At 37.3% G+C, this 23,987-nt stretch overlaps 1 protein-coding gene and 1 long non-coding RNA gene across 4 annotated transcripts in view; one reads left to right on the forward strand and one right to left on the reverse strand.

Annotated features, from left to right (window-relative positions):
- The window catches only part of LOC106025137 (uncharacterized), an 83,760-nt gene that overhangs the window by 22,828 nt on the left and 36,945 nt on the right, over window positions 1-23,987 (reverse strand). For 2 of the 3 annotated variants that reach the window (XR_010041839.1, XR_010041841.1), the window contains exon 6: window positions 14,404-14,619. This is a non-coding gene — a long non-coding RNA (uncharacterized LOC106025137). Of the gene's footprint in view, window positions 1-13,513; window positions 14,620-23,987 lie in introns of those variants that run through there. The other variant, XR_010041840.1, reaches the window with a different exon arrangement.
- On the forward strand, window positions 9-5,136 carry Kcnrg (potassium channel regulator). The gene is given in 6 exon segments (XM_005008537.4): window positions 9-1,944; window positions 1,946-2,061; window positions 2,064-2,216; window positions 2,219-2,319; window positions 2,322-2,379; window positions 2,382-5,136. Coding segments are annotated over 6 exon segments (567 nt in total). The 5' UTR covers window positions 9-1,858; the 3' UTR covers window positions 2,435-5,136.

Consider the following 23,987-nt stretch of genomic DNA (forward strand, 5'->3'; position numbering starts at 1 on the left):
CATGTAGTGTTCTGCTTTTTGATAGACATTGTTAGAGATCAGAGTAGTGGTTCAGAATTTGGAAAACAGTCCAGATAGGTATTTTTCTCCAAAAATATTCCCTTCAAAAATAATGTTTGATACTCAATACACATTGTTTATATTCAGTAGCATAAAAATACAGTATCACAGACATGAACTTTTTCCTTTCTAAAGAGTGCTTTTAAATTAAATACCCCCTATTCCATATTGGCTATGTTTAGATAAAAATTGGAGGTGGGGAGAGAGAGGAGGTTAGCATGCCTGTGGCTTCAGCCACTGGGGAGGCTAAGGATCTCTAGAGCTCGGGAGCTCAGGACCAACGTGGGTAAGCCTGTCACAGAACATACCAGACAGAACGGGAGGTGAGAGAATACCTGATTTAAATTGATGAAGGCCTTCAAGCATGCAGTGAAGTCTTGTAAAGCAATTTTCTCAGACAGTGAACATTCTTTTAAAAAAGACAATAGATTGGATTTCGAAGGTTTTCTAGAGGTTGACTCCTTTCTCACCGAAAAGTAAATTTTTCTTTTTTTTTCCCCTTGGTCTTTTTCTTTTTTATTGGTCCCAGGGATCGAACTCACGACCACACACTTGCAAGGCAGGCGCGCTTATGACGCTGAGCTAAATCGCCAGCCTCTGAAAAGTAAATTTTATGTAGACAGAAATCTCACATTTTTTCTGGTCCGTTTACATTTTTAGGAGGGTAGTGGTTTAAGCCTACCCTTTGCTCCTTTGTTTAATTTTCACTAAAGGTGATAAATTGCTTAAGTGTTGAGTGGCTATGTGAAGAGAGAATTTTTTTAAAAGAGATCCAACACCTGTGAGCAGGAAATGGGAAAGGTACCTTTACTGTAGCTAAGCATGATTCTGTTCTAAAGTGTCAGCAACCTTACAACCAAACCAGTCCACTTACAAAATTCCAGGTGTAGTAAGGTTAATTTGACAGTGGGTCATGAAACAGTCTTATCTATTAATAAAGTACTAACCAGTGAACACTAATTACTGTCCTGTCTGCTCACAGATTTAAGATGCCTACGGTATAAAAATATTTAATTTTCTAAACTTGCTTAGAATTAAGATGAAAAAGCAGTCTTAGGAATTGCTTTATTTCTGTCATGGAAATGAATTCCTTTTGAAAGCCCATTAAGTGGAGTAGAATTTCACAGAATAGAATGTCTAATTTAGTTGAGTAGAAAAGGTAAGCAGGAGGAGGTGGGGAACGGTAAATACAAAGTACAGGAGAAATAATTTCCTTCTAGCTATGAGAAGTGAAGAGGAAACTGGTAGGTAAGATACAGGCTGCCTCATTCCTAACAGATTACTTGTGGCTAGTCACCAGAGTTGTTAAGGGAACGAAATCCAGACAGTTTCTCTGTAAATCTTAGGTCTGCAATGAAGGTTCATAGTAAATAAGTCTGAGGAGGGGAAATGCTTTTCTCCCAGTAATTTTTTTTCCAATACAAGATTTACACCTGGACCAGGACACCGTGGAGATTTCATTTTTGGCAGTGCTGAGCATTGACACAGGCGCTCACACATGGCAAGCAAGAGTCCTACCATCGTGCCGCACCCCAGCCCAAGCAGATGGTAAAGTCTTCAGAAAACTGGCAGTTTCCTAGTTAAACTAGTTTCGTATGTTGGTTTCTGGTTTTGTATCTTAAAGTTCCCAGGCTACTCCAGCTTGCAAACAGCTATGGATATACTGTCTGTCTTGCAGTGGTTGCCCTGCAGCCAGTTCTTCAGGTTTCATTATTCTCTGCTCTCCATATCTTAGGCATATAAACCTGCAACATTCACGGTAATTGGTCTGTAGCTTCTAGTTTAAAACTAGGGAAGAATGAGTTGTCAGGAACTGGACACTGTGAACGAGGGAGGGAAGATCAGCACAGCAAAGCTTTCTACCATAAATCAGCTTCCCCCCTCAGCTGGCACATACGGTAGGTGGCAGAGATCAGGAGTTCAGGGTGGTTGGTGGTCAGATTTTTGTGGTCAGACATGGTGTTTTATTTAGTTTCATCTTAGGTTTTTTGTGAACTCACCAACTTTATTACCCTCTGATTCTCAGGTTAGTTTAGGCTTCCGAGAAGCTCTTTTCTATGAACTCGGCACTTCGGTTGAACTCCTAAACCAGCACCTGCCGAGGCGGAGACCTGCTGTCTTGGAGGTGCATTTCCTAAGCTGAAACACTCAAGGTTTTGTAGAATGTTTGGCTTTTGCAGAAAAACAGCTGAGATGCTAAGTGGAAGGATCACAGTGTTTGTAGAGCAACCTGCAGTGCGGACCTGGAGGAGTAACTCCCTCCTGGGGTGACCCTCCTGCTGCCTCCACGAAGACCTTGCCATGACCTTGTTCTCCACCGTTGGCTGACAGCACTGCTGAGAACCCAACTGGAATCAGGGGTTTAGTACTTTGAACAATGTTTTTACTATTCCAGTTTCTGCTGTTTTGCCTCATAACTAAAAGTTCCTCGTGCTGAAAACTTTTTTGGAAAAAGTGTTTATTCACATTAATGTTTTAGGGTAACGTGAAGCTGGATTAGAATGACTAAGTATTTCCTAAACCTGGACGTTTTTCGGAACGGGAACAGTAGGAATTACGTGGGACAATGGGCATAAACCAAGGCTGCCTAGCGGAAACGAACTGTGGTTGCCCAGGTAGTAGTAATTCGATGGATTTTATTCTGTTTCTAATGATTTCATTTAGAAATAAATTTTTTTCAGAGATTATTGCTTTTTTTATAGGAATAGCTCTGTTTCTCCTGATTTCCTTATGCACACCAGTGCGTACAATTTGAACTTTGATTTTTCTTCAGTGGAGAAAAGTATTTTTAAACATCCTTAGAGGCACGTGTTATTACTAGGCAAATGTAGTGTCCCGTTACATTCTTAGCTTTTAACTCAGAACGTCAGGCAGGCGGTCAGTAAGTAAGATAGCTGTCCCTGAGTCTGTAGCTCACTTTCTCCCCGAGGGCCTTGGCTGGATCCCAGCGGATTTCCAGCCTGCAGACCTGAGCGCCTCCCCCACCCCCATGAAAATGTCTTAAGGCTGGTCTACCATTAACTTACCAGCTGTGAAAAAAAGCCTGCATGTGTTTGATACTCATTTACAATAAAACAAAAAATCGCTAAATGAGCAGTGACCTTCACAAAGGATGCCAGTGTCTACCTTTCTTGTAATATACCTCACGTAGTCACGTTTACCACATAAGAGAACACTGGGCAGTATGACCGGACACATAGTTTACACTTACTGAAGTATCCTTTTACAGAGGTTGAAGTGGAAATTTTCCCATTTTGGGAAATGGGAGCCAAATTAATAGGCTGATTGTGAAGAAAAATCTAAGACCTGATTGTTTCCCCAAACTAGTTTTTTTGTTTTATTTTTATGTTGTTGTTGTTACCCCATATCAAACTCATGCCCTTGTACCTGCCAGGCAAGCGCTTGTGCCACTAAGCCAAATCCTGGGCCCTTCCCAAACTGTTCTAACTCTGCACTACTTACATTCATTAATAGGATACTTAAAGAAAAACAACGCAATTATTTGGTTTTTAAAATTTGGTGAAGAATCAGGCATAATGCTGTACAAGAGTAATCTCAACATTTAGGCAAGTTCAAGGTCAGCCTTGGCTAGACTGTCTTAAAAGACAAAAAGGTAAAACAGTAGTGACCTCTTTTGAGATCCCTTTTCAAAGAGTTAGAACCCCAAAAGAAAGTAGTGTCACTGATTTTAAAGAGAAAAATTGTATGTTAAAAAAATACCTTAGAACTTAGAAATGTAATTCCTTGTGTTTAAAACAAACACACAAACAAACAAACAAACAAACAAAAACCTTAGAACTAAGCGCTCTTTAAAAATTGCACTTGGAAGGGGCAAGGATTTAGCTCTGCAGCACAAGCTCCTGCCTGGCAAGCATGTGAGGTCATGAGTTCAATCCTTGGTACAAAAAAAAAATTGCTTTTGGAGACAGTAATGTGTGTGTGTGTGTGTGTGTGTGTGTGTGTGTGTGTGTGTGTGTGTTTTCAAACCTAGGCCTGCTAGGAAAGCAGTCTACCACTGAACTACATCTGTTGCTCTAATAGTAATTTTTTCCCTAATAGTAATTTTGAAAAGCAGCATTAGAAACTGAAATTGGACTATTATTGGGTGTACACAATGTCAAATGCTTATGTTATAGAAAGATTGTTAAATTGTGAGAAAGGCATATTTGTACTTTCACAACAGATAATTCCAAAACCAGAAGCTGTTTTTATTTTTGCAGCACCATATGGTATTCTTTTCAGTTGTTCTAAGAGCAGATTTTTTTTCATTCTGTGTCTATAATTTTTTATATTGTGCTAGTTTCAATCTGAATAAAGTGACATTATGGGGATCTAGGGTGATTAGATGAAAATTTTGGCTTTAAAAGGCCCATTGTTGAGTGTGGAACAGCCTAATTAGCAAACATTTTTGAGTTTTGCTCATGCCCTGGTCTGAATCTATTCATGTTTCTTCAAGTGGAGTAAGCCTGAAGGGGTCCTCATCCTGTGTTATCATCTAAATAGTTCACTATGCCAACCTGACTTATACCTTGGAAGTTGCTTATTTATTATCATTTAAGTTCACAGTGCAAGAAATACGGGCCTGGATCTTTCAGGTGGCCACTTACGCTATAGCATGTTAGCAAGCAAGGTCACAGTTACATGCTTTAGAGTCTGTTTGGTAGTCTTTGTTGCCCCTCCCTTTTAAAACTGGATCAAAAGGAAAAAGACAGTTGCCTTTAAAATTTTTAAAATAAAGGGCTGATGATACAGCTCAGTGGTAGAAGGCCTGCCTGCGACGCGCCAGGACCAAGTTCAGTCTCCAGCGTGCCTGTTTCATTTAGTCCATTCTTTTTGGTGCCTTGGAATCTTCTTGTTCAGTTCAGCTTCACAGGGGAATCGATGTACTTTCTTCTAAGGACATTCTACTTTGTTACTGCTATGTACTATTTGTATATTCTTTTGTGATACTCTATAATACTCTGACAAGTGTATCTAGGCTATATAATCAAGATCTGGGTCTTGGGAATAAATAAAATGATTTATTAATGTTAAAAATTTATTATACCAAACATAATAAAACTTTTTGGCAATATGCTTTGTAGTTTGATGATTCTTAGATGTTATTACTGAACTGTTCTCTTTATCAAGATGGGTTTCTAAATGTGTGCCTCATGACTGCTCCATTGTAGGGATAATCTTAAAAAGGAAATGTTCCAAGCAGCTTTTTGCCCTTTAAACTAATTTAAATGAGCCTTTTCCCACATTTCATAAATAGTGGGAGGATACAGATAACATCCTTGAAGGCAGATAAGGAAGAAGTTAATATATGCAGTATATTATGCATGTATGCAGTTATGTTGACAGTAAACCCAACATACAGTCAGTCTAAAAAAGTTCAGGAATATTTTCCCTGAATTATATGCATTAATTCTGTGGAGTTGCCAAGGGAATGAAAGTCTTTGGTTTTGTTTTTTGCTATTTCCACTCCAGAGGCTTTTTAGCCCCAAGTTTTGCTCTTTGACAATGTTGAATAAAATCACACTAAAATCTTTTTGACGTATTTGCAAAATTTCACTTGCAAAGTGGGTTTGGCAGAAATAAGTCCCCAAAAAATTTATAATGTTAGTGCAAACAACTGGTTAAAATCAGATATATGGGGACTATTGTAAATGTACAAAGTATATTCATTAATGTAATTGATTAAATCAATTAATTTGATCAATTAAATTGATTAATAGTAAATAAAAAATTGAAATACTGCCTTGATGTACTTTAAAACTTTGTTGTAGTATTTTTCTTTTTAATCTATGAATAATATGGATTTGAAAAAATAAAAAATTAAAATATTGGAAACAGTTGTTACAATACACAAAAAATTAGGACAACTTAGTTCGATCAAATTATTTGCTCTGAAACATAATTTCTCATTGTATCAATGTTGATTACATTCCTAAATGTGAAATTGAAATGACTGGAAATTGTATGAAGTCTTCAATTTTCAGTATTCTAAGTTATTGATTTGGATTTGTAAATGAAGTCTCAAACAATTTGCTTGAAAATAGTGTCTTTGGTGCAGGTTAGAAGTAAATTTATGCATAGTTTGTGTTATTAAAGTGATGCTTCATAATTAATCTTTTTATGTGTGTCCCCAGATGTTTTTTTTTCGTATGTATGTATGTATGTATGTATGTATTTATTTATTTTTTGCAGTACTGGGGATTGAATTTAGGACCTCGCGCTTGCCAGGCAGGCGCTTATGCCACTGAGCTAAATCCCTGGCCCCTCCAGATGTTTCTATAAAACCTGATAATCAAAAATTGGTCAGTGGTACAGATGTCACTGGCTCACTGATTGATACTTTGTTAACAGAAAGTTTTCATCTTGTCAGTACTAAAACAGTATCCTCTGAAGACAAAAGTGAATGCTACAGCTTTTCACAGATAAAAAGCCCTGGAGCCCTGGCCATGAATAAAAGAAGAAAATCAGAGACTGCCATCAAGCCAGAGGAACCTAAGCAAAAGAAATGCAGTCAGTTCCCTCTTAAAGGGAAAATGCCATTTTCTTGTTTGAAAATCCTGTACTTAGAGCCTATATGTTAGTAAAATCTGTACTCTGCTCAACTTTTTGTCCTGATCTCCTATTATGCCATTTCTGGGCAACTAGGTCCTAACAGTGCCTAAGCCACATCGAATTGCCTGCTGCTCTCAGAAAACACTATATACTTAGTGCTTTGGCATATGTTCCTTCAACATTCAGTGCCTGTTTTTCTTTTTTTCATGACCACACTGCTTTCAAAAATGGACTCTAGAGTCAGATTGCTTATTTTTAATTCCTGCTCATTTATTAGTTATGTGATTTAGACAAGTCACTTAACCTCTTTGGGCTTCAACATATTCACCTACTAATTAGGAATGGTAAAGATCTCTTTCATAAGGTGTATAGGGATTAAAGGACGTACGTGGTCAGTACACTGCCTGGCACGTGGTGGACACTCAGGACCGCTGGTGACGAGGAGGATGCAAACAGACGAGCACTAACAGCATCTCTGTGCGGCTTCCTTTTCTTCCTTTCTTGGGCACAATAACTTTTCCTGTGGTGCTGGGGACTGAAGCCAGGGCCTCGCCATGCCCACACATACTGTATACCCATACCCTCGGAACCCTATGCTCCCTCAAAACCACAATTTTCTTGAATGTAAGCACCAAAAGGTTTTAATACTACTATGTGTAAAGTACTGTGCTAAACACTTGGTGACAGCAATAATAATTTTTTTGATCTAGTCAGTACCCACATTTGGTGAAAAGCTTTTGAATAGCCTCTGCCAACATCTAAAATACATATTCTTTGACTTAGTAGTTTCTCTTCTAGGTGTTAAATATGTGTCATTTTAAATACTAGGAAAAACACCTAGAAAAGTAATCACTAAGTCAAAGAGCATTTAGTGCTTTGCAGAGTAAAAAGTTGAATGAAAGCACTTGATATCATTTAAAAGTAAATAATTTATTTCAAAAAATTGGATGTTAATTCTTCAGAATTATAAAAAGATTAAGACAAAAATCCTTATTGTGGAGTAGCTTATATTCAAATAAAAGATGCATTATCATAATAGCAAAAAATTAAAAATAAACTCAGTTCCACATGAAATGAGTAACTTAGGCTTCAGATAATTATTATGCAGTCCATCAAAGGAGGCAGAGTTTATAAGCTACTAAGGAAGGATAGTCAAAATATGTTAGTAGTGGGGTAAAAAGCCCAGTAAAAAGTACAAAACTGCATCAAGTGGAAAAATGAAGGTACAGTTTCTATTTATGGAAAAATATACAAACATTGAAAAATCAGTGCAGAACATTCAGCAGTGATGGGAGCTGGCTGTGGAGAGGGAATTGGGTGAGTGAGGCTTAGATGTGGGAGGACCATTTCCTTTTCCTGAAACAACGTGGATGTACACCTGTTTTTTAAAAAGCCACAGCTGAAAGACTGCCTGTGGCGGGAAGGAGGGCGGCTAGTACGGCCCAGTGTGACCTACCGCCTGTCACAGCCACGCAGATCTTACTCCCCCACCCCTCCTGTGAAATACTTCCACTTAATGATTAAGTTGAAATTTCTAGTGGTTACTTAAAGACTTTCGTGTTCTAGGTTGGCAAAAATAGATTTAAAATTGAAATGCTGTAAGAAAACATTTGTTTTGTTTTTAGCAGCTTAATCTTTTCTTTCTGCTGCAAAGCCAAATTGGTGGTTTTAATTTTGGGGATGCGGTATTTGGTCCAGTTCCCTTGATGACATTATGCCCTAGATTACAGTATTTCTACTCTGATAAATATTTGCCATGTATGTGATTTAACTAGTTGAATAAATTGGCAAAGTTTTTTTATTTTATTTTATTTATCAGTGTCAGGGATCGAACTCACGACTGCCTGCTTTCAAGGCAGGTGCTTATGTCGCTGAACTAAACCCCCAGCCCCATAAATTGGCAAAGTTTAACATATAACACTTTTATTCTGTAGAGTGCTTTGCTGATAAGACCACTAAAAACTGCTAGGTGGCTAAAATATAATGAATCAAACAATGGTGTACATTCAATCTGGCAAGAAACAATATAGGAATTGTTTAAACTGATATTAATGCATTCTTAGTCATTCACATTTACAGGAAACAATTTTGAGATTAGAAATAAAATGTTCTTTTTAATGAGCTAATAGAAATATATAACCTATAGAAACATAATACATAACATTCATTCATTAAATTTTTATGGAGATTCAGTAGGTGCCAATGCTAACTATTCTCAACATTGTAGATCCTTATTGCACAGAACAAAAGAGTTCTTGCCCCTCCAAGGCTTAGCATAAATATGATTCAAAACACTGACAATGAGTTTAAATTAAAACAAGCTTTTCAAATGTTTTCCCCAAAGTCATAAGTTCACATGTAGAGGATTTGAGGAGATATTTTCATAATTTTAAATATATTTTCATTAGGGAGAGCATATAGTACTTTCAAAGAGGGTAGACTTTCTTCTTTCAATAAATATTTTAGAAGTTACCTCATCTGTCTCTTGTGTTCGCTTCTAACTAGAGCAGAACACTGTACCTGGGATGTTTAGGCATGCAAACAAATTGAGTCTTGTTTTGGAAAGGAAAACAGGCAAATGTAGTTGAAGGAAATAGGAATAGATAAGATGCACCACAGGCAAAACCAAAAAAGCTTCTTCCCTGTTTTAGGGGAAAGAAGGAGAGAAGGGGAGGGACGAGGAGGAGAGGGCAAGGGAAGAGAGAAACTTTTGTATGGGCATTAATTTGTTCTCTTTGTTTGCTTGTTTGGTGCTGGGGACCAAACCTAGGACTTCCTGTATGCTAGGCAAACACTCTACCATCGAGCCATATCCCTAGTCCTACCAATTAACCCTAACTTCTTGATCAAATGAATTTGTCTATTTTATTTTAAGGTGTAAGAAATAATGACAGAAGCTTGTCTTGGCCAACTATACTGAAAATCTTGTTCTAATAAATCATAGTGGTATATTAAGGTTTGTCTGTCCTGACGACTGTATTGGGGCCTCCTCTATTTTCCCACTTCTGAGATGTTTGTTTCAGATTCTTTACATCACCAACAATGGCAAGGCAACAAAAACCTTAACTTTGGATTCCCCCTCCCCACTTTTTTTTGTTTAATTGAGAAAGAGTTTGCAATGTAGTTTAAGCTGATTTTGAACTCACTATGTAGCTACCCCAGGCTGGCCTCAAACTCAAGGCAATCTTCTTGCCTCAGCCTCCCAAGTGCTTGGATTATAGGGGTATGCCACAACACCCAGTTTTGGGATTGTTGAACCTCAATAACTTACAAGGGATTGGAAGTTCTTCCTAGATTTTCTGAAAAGGAGATCTAATGCTGAATTTTACTCTTGAGTTTAATATTTAAGCCATAATTACAAACAGTTCTTAGGTAATGGTAAAGTTGGAACAAATTTAGGCTATGTTTAAAATACACCTGAAATCAGAGGCTTGAAGTAGGATATAATGGTTGAGGAAAACAGCTTGAGAAATACATGGTTTAGGGCAGTGATAGTGAACATTTCAGAGCTTTCAATGATAAGAACAGCTGGCTGTGGCATACGTGCCATAGGCCACCGCTGCTTTAGGAAACATATAAGCTCTTTCTGACTTGCCTTGCATCCCATTTACACCTAATAAACCTCAGCTTTATGTTATAAGCCTTTATGCTAATTCTCTAAAATAATAGAAATAGTCACATCACTAGAGATATATGTCACCAGAGCTGTGCTAAAGTAATAAAGATCTGCTAAAAACATCTTAACCTTCCTATGTATACAGGAAGTTGCCTGGAGCAGCAAATTTAGCAACTCAGAAGCTACTAAGGAAATTTTGCAGAGGACAGTTATGAAATTTTATTAACTCCCTGGAGCCAAATAATCCGCAGAAGAGAGTGACATGGCATTAAATTTGGGGTTTTTAAACAACAACAACAATAATAAAAACCTCAAGAAATACAGAGAAGAGATGAAAATATATTACTAAAGATACTTGGATTTGGGGAATATTAGCTAGTAAAAAGGCATAACTACCCACCAACTTTGTTACAGAATTATATTTCAAGAAGTACTACGCCTACCATTGAAACTATTAAAGATAAACAATTGTGTACAAATTTTTAAGATACTCATCATCTAAAATATTTTAGTACTTATCTAAACTGATACAGAACACAAAAAATCTTTTTGAAGTTGTTTTGTGTTGTTCTGTGGTGTCCGTTTTTTTGTGTTTTGTTTTTTCAAACACAGACTTGTGATATAGTTCAGGTTGCCCTTGGATTCACTGTGAAGCCCAGATTGGCCTTGAACTCACAGTGATCCTTGTGCCTCAGCCTCCAAAGTGCCGGGATTACAGATATGTACCACCATGCCCAGCTTTTGTTTTTGAGACAGGGTCTTACTGGCCTCTAATTTGTAATCTGGTCTAAGTCTCCCAAGTGCTGGAATTACAGGCCACCATACCTGGCTCACAAAAATGTTTTAATGGACAAAAAGGTAAAATCTTAGATGGATAAAAATAGTATTAGGCATTAAAAAAAGTACTAGGTATAGCACAGAATAAAGAACTATACATGGAGCAAAATAAACGGGCCTTAGTTACTAAAATTGAAATGTACTCTGACTTGTCTAATGGTGCAGGGCCTTCAGGTGGGCAGTTTTCTACACCTTCAGATTTCATACCAATACCTCTAACTCAGAGATCATGATGACAAATAGCTTTTTACCACATTATCTCGGTAAAACATATCAAATACAAACTCTTTGTACTTTGTTGCTTTTTATAATTTCTCAGCTCTCTGGAAAAAGCATGACCATCACTGGGTTCCCAAGTGGGCTTCACTTACCTTTTTGTAATGTGGCTTAGCAAGAGAGCACTTGCCAAGCATGAGCAAGATTCTGTCAGTTCCCAGAACAATGACAACAAGAACAGGATTCCAGAGAAGCGTAGTTGCAATGTTTCAGCTTTTATGAGTTCTTTTAAGATGAAAATTAGGGTAGTGTTTTACAGAGGATCCCCCACAGTTCTTGGTACCTAATGGTTCATGAACTAAACTGAATGTTCAGGAAGCTATAGTCTTGGTGAACATGTGCTTGGAAAAACAGGAATTATATTAGATTCAAAGATGGATGAGAATATATTTATATATAGTCTGGAAGAGCTGACTCAAGTGATAGACCACAGAAAAAAATCCTATGGTGCTTTCTATTAGAAATTTACTTGGATAATTCCATACCAAAATGAGATGAAAATATATAGATTGTATTCAGGAATCCTAACTCATTGAAAGTTACACAAAATTATACATTTAAGCACAGTAAGATAGTCCAGCCATGACTTAAATATACATAATTTGTTAATAAAAATAAATAAAAAATAAAATAATGCTACAAATATGCTTAGTAATTTAAAACATTAAGAGAGGGACTACAAGTTCAGAATGAGTGTCTCAGGGCTATAATTGATATTAAAACTTCCCTTACCTCCATGATTTAGGAGTTATGAAAATATAGAAGTCAGCAGACCAGGCATGCAAGTCAGATATAACTAGGACAACAAAAAAAAGAAGAGGAGAAGAGAAGGGAGAGGGAGGAGGGGGAGAGGGGGAGAGGGGGGAGGGGGGAGAGGGGACAGGAGGGGAGAGGAGGGGAGAGAGGAGAGGAGGGGACAGGGGGAGAGAGGACAGGAGGGGAGAGGAGGGGAGAGGGGAGAGGAGGGGAGAGAGGAGAGGAGGGGAGAGGAGGGGAGAGGGGAAAGGAAGGGAGAGGAGGGGAGAGGAGGGGAGAGGGGAGAGAAAAGAAAAAAGATTTCTAGTTCTGGGCAACCCAACTTGAGGTTCACCAAACTTGTATGGATCAATTGGTTAAATGATTAACATAAAATGCCCAAACATCTTCATGCATCCCGAGGACATATTACTACAGTATTTTCTTTCTTTGTCTGATTTTTGTTTTTGTTTTTGAGACAGGGTTTCACTATGCAGTTTAGGCTGGTCTTGATCTCACTGTTGTAGCCCAGGCTAGCCTCAAACTTACAGTGATTCTCCTGCCTCAGCCTCCTGAGGGCTGGAATTACCAGCATGTGCCACCATGCCTGGCAACATTTTTGCTTTCTTTAAAAATCATTAAAATCAAAGATGTAGAGTAATTATGGGGGCTATTTTTCATGGTAAGTAAGAACTGGGTAAATAGAGCAAGGTATTTTGGCTTTATAAATGGGAATTCTACCTAACAGAAAACAAAGGTATTGACTTTCAATTCATTTTTAAAATGTGTTGCTCTGATCACTTTTTGAACTCCTCCAATTTAAGCAGTGCTGAATTTCTACTTGGTTTTTTGGCTACTAGTTTTCTTCAGAAGCAAACTTGATTTATGGTGAGAAAAAGTTTCAGGCCTTAGACTGAAACTTAACTTCCTCCTAACTGTGTTTCTTCATCAAAACTAAGTATTCAAATAAGGAATATCAATTATCTAAACCTATTTTTGGCCATCTTCTGGAGTTTCTTGTTAAACCTCTAAAAATGCTACAGTTGCACTCTTGGACAACTTGTCTTCCTGTTTTCAAATTTCTGTTTGTTATTTCAGCTCTTAGCCAGATCTCTGTGCTATACTGTTTCTTGAAATTGGAGACTAGCACATTACCGCCAACTCAATTACTTGCCTTTTTATTTGAGAAATTAAAGTCATGTCCATTTTACAAAGCTTTAACTGACAGGATTATTTGACTTTAAGTTCTCAATTTCATTCCCTTAGTCTAATACTAGGAACAATCTTTGTTTTATTAAAAAGAGAAGATAAGGTTCACGAGTATTAACACATTTTAGTCACTGACCCTCATAACTGACACAGGTGTAGGGATTTTCTTACAGGCACAAACTTTTGATGATGCTTTTCTATGGAAAACAGGGAGAGTTTTAATTCAACTTTGGGAAAATTTATTTATAATTACATACCTAATAAAATGGTTTATACAAATATGTGTTCTTATATTTTTAAAGAAAAAGATCTACTGTTCTAACACACAGCTCCAGTTAGCTTACCTCCCCATACTGGCTTTAGGTGAGTAACTGCCATGTACACCTCTTCGGCTAGATTTTTGCACAGAATTTCAGCTCTGATTACCCAGCGCATTTCAGACTGCATACCTGAATATCAGCTTAAATGCTGCATTATAAAAATGAGCTGCCATGTCTTTCCACGGTTTATCTTCATTATCTTTTTTCTTTCAGTGATATCACCATTGTTGTTCAGGACAGAAAATGTGTAATCTTTATCCCTCTTTATCCAAATCATCATGATGTTTCACAGTTTTTTCCACCTCTAAATACATGTTACTCTTTCACCCCGTCCTTTTACCACTATTCTGTTGAGGTTTCCTTCACCTACTAGGGCAGCCACATGCCCGGCCTTCTCGTTCCTGGACTTCATTCCTTAGAATATTTCTATGTATAACACTGCCACACTTAATCTCTGAACAGTCAACTTCCATACCCATTGTGACAGGCTATGATGTCTTCCTATTTGGTTAGTCCTCTACTGATTTTCTAGGCAAAGGTCCATAACTTAGTTCTAACCTAGTTATCTAATTTCATGTTACCTTTACCTCCGTTCTTAGGGCCCAGATCCCCGGTTACTTTTAGGGGAACACTGCATTCTATTTTGACTCAAATTCTTACAATGAGGAAAGTATACTACTTGACAACTCAATGCATCTTAGTCTATAGGCAGGCAGGCTACAAATTATAAATGATGACAGGTTTATTGGCAACAGGAACTATTGTCCAATTCCCCTGTGAGTCCCCAAAGGTACTTACAGTTTTGTGCTCAGATCATCTCATGTGGTACTTCCTGCCCTTTGCTAAGTGAGCTGCTGTAAGGCATTGTGCTCTATTCAATGTCAGTTCTGATTCCACTCATTCCTTTCTCCAGATGGTCTAAATATCTGGTTTAATCAGTCTTCACCTTTTAATTTTTAAATTTTTTTTGGTTGGTAATTGTGGTGGGGGCAGCCATGGTGTCACAATTCATACCTGGAAAACAGGTCATAAAGCAAATCAAGATAGAAGGAAAACTTTACCACAGGAACCATTATTTAATTGCTGGCTGAATTTCTGACTCTTGGCTAAATGATTAACAAAATGTATCAACCATCTGCCAACCAAAACCAATAGCAACAACAAACTTCAAAAAATACAGTTAAGGGATGGGGTTACATGGTGTGATAAAAAGCTTAGAAGTAAAACCTTGGCCTAGAATGCCCAATGTTAGATCTGGGTTCAGTTCTCAACACTGTACATGTATATACACATGTATGTAATTTATGTAAAAGCTCATACAAATGAATTATCTATCATAAATAAAATTCATTTGTATTTATGTAAAAGCTCATACAAATGAATTATCTCATAAATAAAATTCATTTGCATGAGCTTTTACATTAATTACATACATGTGTATATACATGTGCACACCTATAATGCCAGCTACTTGGGAACCAATCCAGAAGGATTCCAGCTTCAAGCCCAGCCTGGACAACTCAGCAATGCCAGTCTTAAAAATAAGAGAAGGGCTGAGGACACATAGAGGATGACTGAAATACATCATCAATGTTTAAATCTACAAAGCTAATACAGAAAAAGATGCGTTGCCATTAATTCTCAAAACACTCCACTGCAATTTGACTTACCTCATTTTTCTTGTTACTTTCCTGTTTACATTATTTTTATTAGTACAAGTCTGCAGCACAGGACAATCATTATTTAGAGTCAGTACAAGTACATAGCACGTCTTAATTGTTTTTACATACACACCTATCTCTTGGTCTTCTTCCCAAATCAACTTGCAAAAGATTTGTCTGGGTTTCCTGTTACCTGGTTCTTGGCACTTTGTAAAGCAGTCCTGGAAGTCTTTCACATCTTTACATGGTGTGATAAAAAGTATGGTGAATGCCACTGCACACTGCCATTTAACAGAAGGGCGAGCTTGTAAAAACATCGCGGGGGTCTTCGTTCATGTTATCAACTGCACGTGACATGCTTTTACTTTTGGCTTTTCCCCAGAGTAAAAACGGCCACGAAGTGCAAACGTTTTGAATTGTTTCTGGACGCGGAGGCAACTAGAGCAAAGCAACCAGACACGGAGGAAAGGGGCCGGCGAACTGCTTCAGATAGGGCAAGAATCAAGAATTCTCAAAGGGAGAAGGATTCAGAGGAGGATCAATGGCAGTGCGCCTTTACAGCAATAAAGTTTAAAAACTTAAGAATTCACCGTATTTTTTTATTACACCCCATAGCTGAAGTACACAGGACTTGAGTTCAATTCCTACCTACTGCAAAAGCAGTATTAAATGTATTATTTGTACCCGCACCTATGCTTTCCGGGCTTTCATTTTAAAAGTGACAATTTAAGGTACCTAGTATTTGAGGCTTGACTTTTTTTTTTTTTTTTGAGGCAGGGTCTACCATGTATTCCAGGCTGACCTTGAACTCAGCGTGTAGCTCAAGCTGACATCAAATGGTGATTTTTCATGCCTCAGCTTCCCAAATGCTGGCATTATAGGGTGTGCCACTAGACATGGCTGTGGTGTGAATATTAACAAGTATTACCAAATGAGAGGAACTCTAGTAGTGATGTATTAAAAAGTGAACTCCTACATAACAAGGTAATCTGGGTATTTTTATATTTATCCAGGTAGCATTCAGCCTTTTTAGAATATATTATTTTAATATAAAGGCACTACTATTGATCTTAAGAATCAGTGGTCATTTATCAAGCACCTGCTATGTTTTAAGACACTATGCAAGACTTGCAGAGTATGTAATGAAGAATAAGACAACCTTTTCCTGTAAGGCAGGATGTCTTTATTAATGGTTCTAAGTCAGGCATCAAAGCACAAAAGGGAGAAACGGCATAGTTTGCTGTGGAGGAAAAGTAAACTGGGAAAATTTAATGGAGGGGGTAGATAGCATAAAAAAGATTTAGATAAAGATGAGGGAAAGCACGTTTTAGGAGTAACAGGTGAAAGTCTGGATAAACATCAGTGAGGTTTAGAAAAGAATTATGTCTCTTTGACTTAACAACTATTATAGTACTGCTTCAGTGATTTCTGTTGTTAACAATAACAAAAACAAAATAAAAATGAACACCATGAGTAAATTTTACTTTATGTTTTTGGTGCTGGGGATCAAACTCACAACTTCACATTTGCCAAGCAGGGACTTACGCCACTGAGCTAAACCCTCAGCCCTCACCCTGAGTAAATTTTGACTATATATAGCACAATGCTTCCTTCTCAAGATTTCTCACCTAATTTACTAAGAGCACAGACTTGCTAACCACTTAGCTTATTTAAAACTAGGTTCCCTTCCACTCATTTTTTTCTTCCAATTTTTTAAATTGTTGTCTTTTTTGAGACAGTTTCATTATGGAGTTCAGGTTGGCCTTGAGCTCACTTTGTAATCCAGCTCGTCTCCTGCAATGATTACCTCCAGCCTCAGTCTCCTGAATACTGGGATTATAGGCATGTGCCACCAGGCCCAGCTCCAATTATTTCAAAGAAGCTATTCTTTTTCTTTAAAGCATCACATTTTTTCTTAGGAAGAACAGCATGAAATCCGAATACTCTTTCTTTGATTAGAAACAAGGGCACATTATGCAAAATAAGAACAATCTTGAACATACTTTTTTATCTGTGCTCTAATACTCTCTTCCTTCCATTTTATCTACTTCTTCCTAAATGAGCACGCCTTAATTCATGTTTTATGTACATGAAAGTCAGTCTTTCATCTGTTAACAATCCCTTAAGTCCAGCTCATCTTCTGTTTCATCTAAGAAGTCTTCTCTGAATGAATCTTAAGTCCACATTTCCTTTGAGCTTCTACCATACTTCTAGGCAGCAGAGTATAATTTATATTCCATTATTCTCTAGTTGTTTTTCATATTTTAGTATACATATATATATACACTTTTTTTTTTTTTTTGTCTTTTTTGAGATGGGGGTCTTGCTATGCAGTTCAGGCTGGCCTTGAGCTCACTTTGTAGCCCAGGCTGGTCTTGAACTTGCAACGATCCTCCCACCTCAGCCTTCCAGGTGCTGGGATTACAAGGGTGAGCCAACACGCCCGGCTATCATATTTTAGTATATTTTTTACCTAGACTACAAGTTTTTTCCTGGCAGGGACTATCTTTTATAGACTATAGTGAAGTACTGGACATAAAATATACCTTTAATAATGTAGGTTATTTCATTTGAAAAATACATATAGAAAACTGATAAAAAATTTAAAATTTTAAATACTTTAATATAGTAACTTTAATGAAGCAAAATAGTCTCACACATTTTGAGACCTCAAAATATCATATTGTTACAGGAAGCTGAGCTAGTTAGAAATTATAGGCAGTCAGACAGGGCTAGGCCTTTGAGAAACCAGCACAGAGGACCAAAGGTCGTGTGACCTTGGAGAAGACACACACCTCTTGCTGTGGGCCAGATCTCAAAACAGAAGGCAAAACAAATGCAACCACACCCTAAGTATAAACATTAGGGAATAAGTATGAATCACCTTGAGAAGCCAGGAGTCACCATCCCAACCCCGTAGAGGAAGAGTCACTGATCAGTTTAGAAAGCTCACTTACTAGGTGACTCGCTTCCCCACTTGTCCCTAATTTGGTCAACTTTACTTTAACGATTACTGATTGGTTGACCCTCGTTCTGTCCCACCTCATGCCCATCTGCCTTGGGAGTTCCATTTTCCCTTTAGACCCACCTCATCTCATGGTTTTACTCTATAAACGACCCTAAAAAATGCAGAATCTTGGCAACCTGCTCGCTCGCGACCCCGTCTGTCCCTTAGGCAGAAGCTTTCTTTCTCTCAATAAGTATATTCTGCTCTTAACCTCTGTTGTTCCTAAAATTCATTCTTAGACTTTGGAGACCTTGAACTCATAGCAGACATATAATACATAACAGACAGTCAGGAGTTTCATTCCCCCATATCAATATTACATTAAAAGATACATATATGCAAACCTATCCTATTGTATAGTCCATACATAAAATGGTTATGATAAAAAGATTCAGACACTTTTATTTTGGGGTGCAGGGTATCACTATGTAGGCCAGGTTGGCCTTGAACTCCACGTGGCCCAAATTGGCCTCAATCTCATGATCCTCCGTGGTGACCTCCCTCCCAAATACTACAATTACAGGTGTTGACCACCACTCCTGGTTCAGAATAACCCAATCCCCTCTGATTCAATTTTTAGCAATAGGTGAAAATTTTAAGTACATGTCCTTCTTGCAACCAATAGATTACAACTGAAGAGGTTTGTAATCTGAATTCACTGCACATCCTTCAAGTGAATAGCTAATTTTGAATACAACATATTTTTGTTCAGTTTGTAATCAGGTCAAAGTTTGCTTTTAAAGGAGACTGGAATTTTTTTTTTTTTTCTCTTTTCCAGTACCAGGGATGAAACTCACAACCTCATGCTTGCCAGGCAGGCACTTACGCTGCTGAGCTAAATCCCCAGCCCAGGAGACTGGAATTCTTAAGTTAAATCCTTAGTTAACCTAAATTAGGTATTTGTATTCCACTTAGTTATTTTATGAAAAAGATGAGGGCTGGGATTCTAGCTCAGTGTTACAGCACTTGTCTGGTGTGTAAGGCCCAAGTTTGATCCTTCAATGCACTGAAAAGACAAAAAAACTAAAAAGAAAAGGGAGAGTGGGAGGGCAAGAAGGATGGACAGAAGGGGAAGGAGAAGCAAAGGGAAATGGAAGGGGAAGAAGAGACAAGCAAAGGAAAAATTCACAGAAGAAAATGTAATCATATACTTCTGCTGTTAAAGGATTTAAAACACATTCCGTACAATTCTTAAAACTTCTGTAACTATAGCATATTACATAATACTTGATAAACTTCTTACTCATAAAAATTTAATAATCAGTATACTGTTTAGGAAACTATACTAAACATTACTATTTTTTTAAAGACAGTCAAAGCTTGAATATTGACTGTAAACATCTGTTAAATCATTCAGTACACATTTCACCATTAATTCAATTGAATATTTTGTCTGAAAAAACTTTAAAAAGCTTATTTTTTCACTTACGGTGCTACCAAGTTCCAGTGGGTACAGTTTTCCATTTTGTTATGGAAACATGGTCATACAATCAGGTCTGAATAACAAAGGGTCAGAAAAACAAATGCACCAATACCCAGAAAGTTGAGGCAGAAGGATATCCACAAGTTTTAAACCAGCCTACACTATATTTTTTTTTTAAAGTTAACCTCAGCTACACAGTGAGACCTTGCCTCAAAAACAAATGCAAGACTGTTATCTATATTGCATATGTTAAATTTAAAATTTCCAGAATTCTATGTGATACTAAATTTTGGACATATACCTAAATGATTATTTAACTTTGCTTCTTTGCTTTTGTAATATGTCAGTGTACTAAATACTTGCAAAATGGATGTGTCTGAATTTCTTCTACTGCTATAGAAATTGGTTAACACAACAGAGCCATGTTTGACCTCTCACTGGAAAATTTCAAGTTTTGCTTTGTTTTTGAGACAGGGTCTCCCTATGCAATTCAGGCAGGTCTAGAACTCACTCTGTAGCCAGGGTGGCCTTGAATTTATAGCAATCCCTTTGCTTCAGGCTCCCAAGTGCTGGGATTGCAGGCATGTATGTGCTTGTTAGGGCCTTTTTACATTGACAACAGAGCAAATCTTCAAGTATTTAAACATGATCACAAATTCTCTGGGATAGAAACAGTTTAAGCTTCTGTTTATACTGTCATTCCCCTGAAAACTACTAAGCTACCTAAGTATTTCTAATTTTTTTAATACTGTAGTACAGCCTTTTATCTTATTTTCATGTCTTTGTAAACCAGTGGAAAGGTAAGAGACTAGTAACAGTAAAAATTTAAATTATCATAATTTTACATAAAAAGACTATAATATGACAGGACATAAAGGCAAGAAGAAATCTTAGCCATTCTTGTCTCCCTTGACAGGTCTTCAGATTGTTTCTTTCACTTCAGATAAATTCTATTGAAACATTATCTACCTAAGGTTAATTGTTGGTACTACTGTGTCACATATTGCATTTAGTATCCTAGTATCGAAGTCTTATTCTAATATCTTAGACTTTTCAATTGTCTAAAAATGAGGATATTATCCAGCAGCAAGCTGTTAGTTTTATAAAACTGCTTAAATATGAGTAGCAACAGACATTTTAGGAAAATTATAAATGAATACAAGATTAAAGAGGCCAGCCAGGTGTAGTGGCACACACCTATGCCAGCATTCAGGGGTCTAAGGCTGGAAGATTGCAGTGAGTTTGAGGCCAGCCTGCGCTACATAGTGAGTTTAAGGCTAACTGCCTAAAACTACACAGCAAGACCCTGTCTTAAAAAACAAAAAAAAAAATCATCTAGAGTGCATAATGTAAAATCAGTTCATGGAGTTACAATATGCAGGTTACAGATAAAGTTAATTTGGAAATACACTTGGATTCTCAAATAAACAAGAGTCCAGAAACCAGATGCTTTCCCAGTGCAGGGCAAAGCAGCTGAACTGTTGTGAATTTAGGCAGCCAGGATTCAGATACATGTTGCTATGGCAGGCAGGCAGAATTGAGTTGGACACAAACGCAGTGGTGGGCAAAAGGAGTCAAATGTAGAAGCATTCTATCCCTGGGCTACATTCCCAGCTCTTTATTTATTTAGCTAGACAAGGGACAGAACCTAGGGCATTCATACTGAGCTGCATCTGCAGCAATCTAGCCTTATTTCAAAATTTTGAGACAGGTTCTGTTTAAGTCATTAAATTGTCCAGGCTGGGCTTAAATTTGGGATATGCCTACTTTAGCCTCTCAAATCTCTGGGGTTAGAGATGCTCCACCATGCTGGATTTGAACTTGATGAGGCATAAATGTAAGAGAAATTATAAACTGTGCTGTTTAGATTCTTAAATAAAAGCTAACGAATTCATCAGCCTAAACAAGCTTGACTCTTGGATTCTGGAACTATCTTGAACATCAAAAATACAAAACAAAACAAAACAAAAAACCCCAAAACCATAGAGTTAATCAGGAATAAGGCAATAGGAAAAAAATACTCATCAAATAGTAACTTCACAGCACGTTTGAGTTTTCTACTACTGTGCTACATCCTGTTAAAATATGTATTTTTTAAACTCTGAATCTAAAGATGGTAGAAAAGCTAACTAGAATCCCTAACTTCACAAGTGCTTATAGTGTCTCAGAGATATCATCTAGGAATTCATTTGTTTGATAGAGAATTTAAAATTTACAAAAATTTTCCACTTGTTTTTGCACTACTGAGGACTGAATTCAGAGCTCACTGAGCCACATCCCTAGACTTATTTTCCTGAAACAGGGCTTTGCTAACTTGTCCCGGTATTCTCAAACTTGTGATCCTCCTGTCCCAGAAGTGCTGGGCTTACAGGCATGTGTCATCACACTCTGTTGGTTAGTTTCTTGCTTTTGTTATTTGTTGGTGGTGGGGGGCTAATAAGCTTTGTGAAATTTATTCAACTAGCATGCCACTTAATGAAAAGTAAAGACCTGCTACAAACCTATTTTGCATATAAAACATTGCTTAGTAAGTACCATTTTGTGTTCAACTTTCCTCTGATCCTTCAATAAAATTGTGATGGTGGTGATCTGTAAATCTAGCCTATTCACCCTGGAGAATTCCACTAAAAAGATATAATTTCTGGCTACCTTGCCAATAAGTTGCTTTCAATTGAGCTACTACATTAATATGTTCTATTAAAGGAAGCTAACATTACATTACTGAATAGTGTATGATGTTAACTCTATTTACTACATCATCAAATAAGCTAAAATAGTCTAGGCTCAAGTCTATTAGGCTTACATACCAGTAGAGAAATAATGTAGCACATAATCACAATATGATGTAATATAAACAACAGTAAAACCATTTTGAGTGTGACAGTAGTTATTTTCTATGTTTGTGTATGGAGGATTGATTTTTTTGAGGTAAATATAGTGAAGGAAATTCCAAAGACTGAATAGGAACTTGCTATACAACTTGGAATCACTCTAAAGGCAAAATGAAACTAATGATTACTCATTCCAGAAGCCCAGGTAACACAAAATACCAAGTATTGTACTGTGTGTTTCTTATCAATTTACCATTTAGATCATTGTTATTTGCAGTCTTTTTACTGTAAAGGTCCTCCTTCCCTTTTCTAGTACTAGGGATTGGACCTAGGGAACTCCGTATTGCATAACAAGACCTGTTTGAAACCGTTTTGTGAAGTAGCTCAGCATGGCCTTAAATCTACAATTCTCCTGCTTTAGCCTCACAAGCAGCTGGGATAACAGGGGTGTACTATACCAGCTTCAGAGACTCCAGTGAGCTTCTAAACAGGGAGTGTATTCAGTGAGATGAAATTGGTAGTTGGCATTTTTATTTTTGGTACCAGGAATTGAACTCATGACCTTGTGCTTACAGGCAGGCATTTATGCTGCTAAGCTATATCCCCAGCTAGAAATGGTACTTTAATATCTTAAATAAAACAACCAACCATCATCTGTAAATTACATACACTCACTCTGGGCAGGTGGAAAAAAGATAGTTTTCTTAGGGGTTTGTTTGCTATGGTTCTGAATTCATGTATCTTGTATGTATTCATGGACAACAAATACATAAGAAAGAACATGGTTACATACATATTTTACCTCTTAACATATCAAAATTTTTTTCTAAGTGCATGCTTCCTTGGCAGTGGGACTCTAGTACTATCACAGAATACTGAAAACTTTATGATTTTAGTATGTCTACATATAACAAATTAAGACATTCAAAAACAATAGGCTATAAAATTTTCAGTCTGTTATTCTCTAATATTTTTCCCCTTGCTTAAAACTAGTCCAGGGTCCTCTTGACTTCTACTGCAATGGGAGGAGAGATTAGTGTGCAAAGACCTGGGTTATTATGGTTGTGAGAATCAAACAAGATGACCTAAGACTCAAAAGCACTTTGGAAATCAGAAGCACTTATCTTCAGCACGTTAGCTTATTATTTGAGACAGTTTTGTAGTCAATGAATTGCTCACATTGGGTTTGAACTCATGATTCTCCTGCTTCAGGCTCCCAAAACACTGTGTTTACAGGCATCCACAAACACTCCTGGCACTTAGCTGAATATTTTCATAGCTATTTCCATTGTCTTAAAACAGAAGCTGTAAATTTAACTCCCAGTATCATGAAATCTGCAATCAAACTACTTGAGTTTGAGTCTTGACTCTCCCACTTAAGTGGTTTTATGACACCAGCATGATTCAACTTTCTTACATTTAGCAGATAATCATGACCTCTCATTGGGCGGTTGTGTAGA

This window comes from Cavia porcellus, unplaced genomic scaffold, assembly GCF_034190915.1.
Source record: "Cavia porcellus strain 051 isolate PalLab524CR breed Dunkin Hartley unplaced genomic scaffold, mCavPor4.1 scaffold_21, whole genome shotgun sequence".
NCBI lineage: Eukaryota > Metazoa > Chordata > Mammalia > Rodentia > Caviidae > Cavia > Cavia porcellus.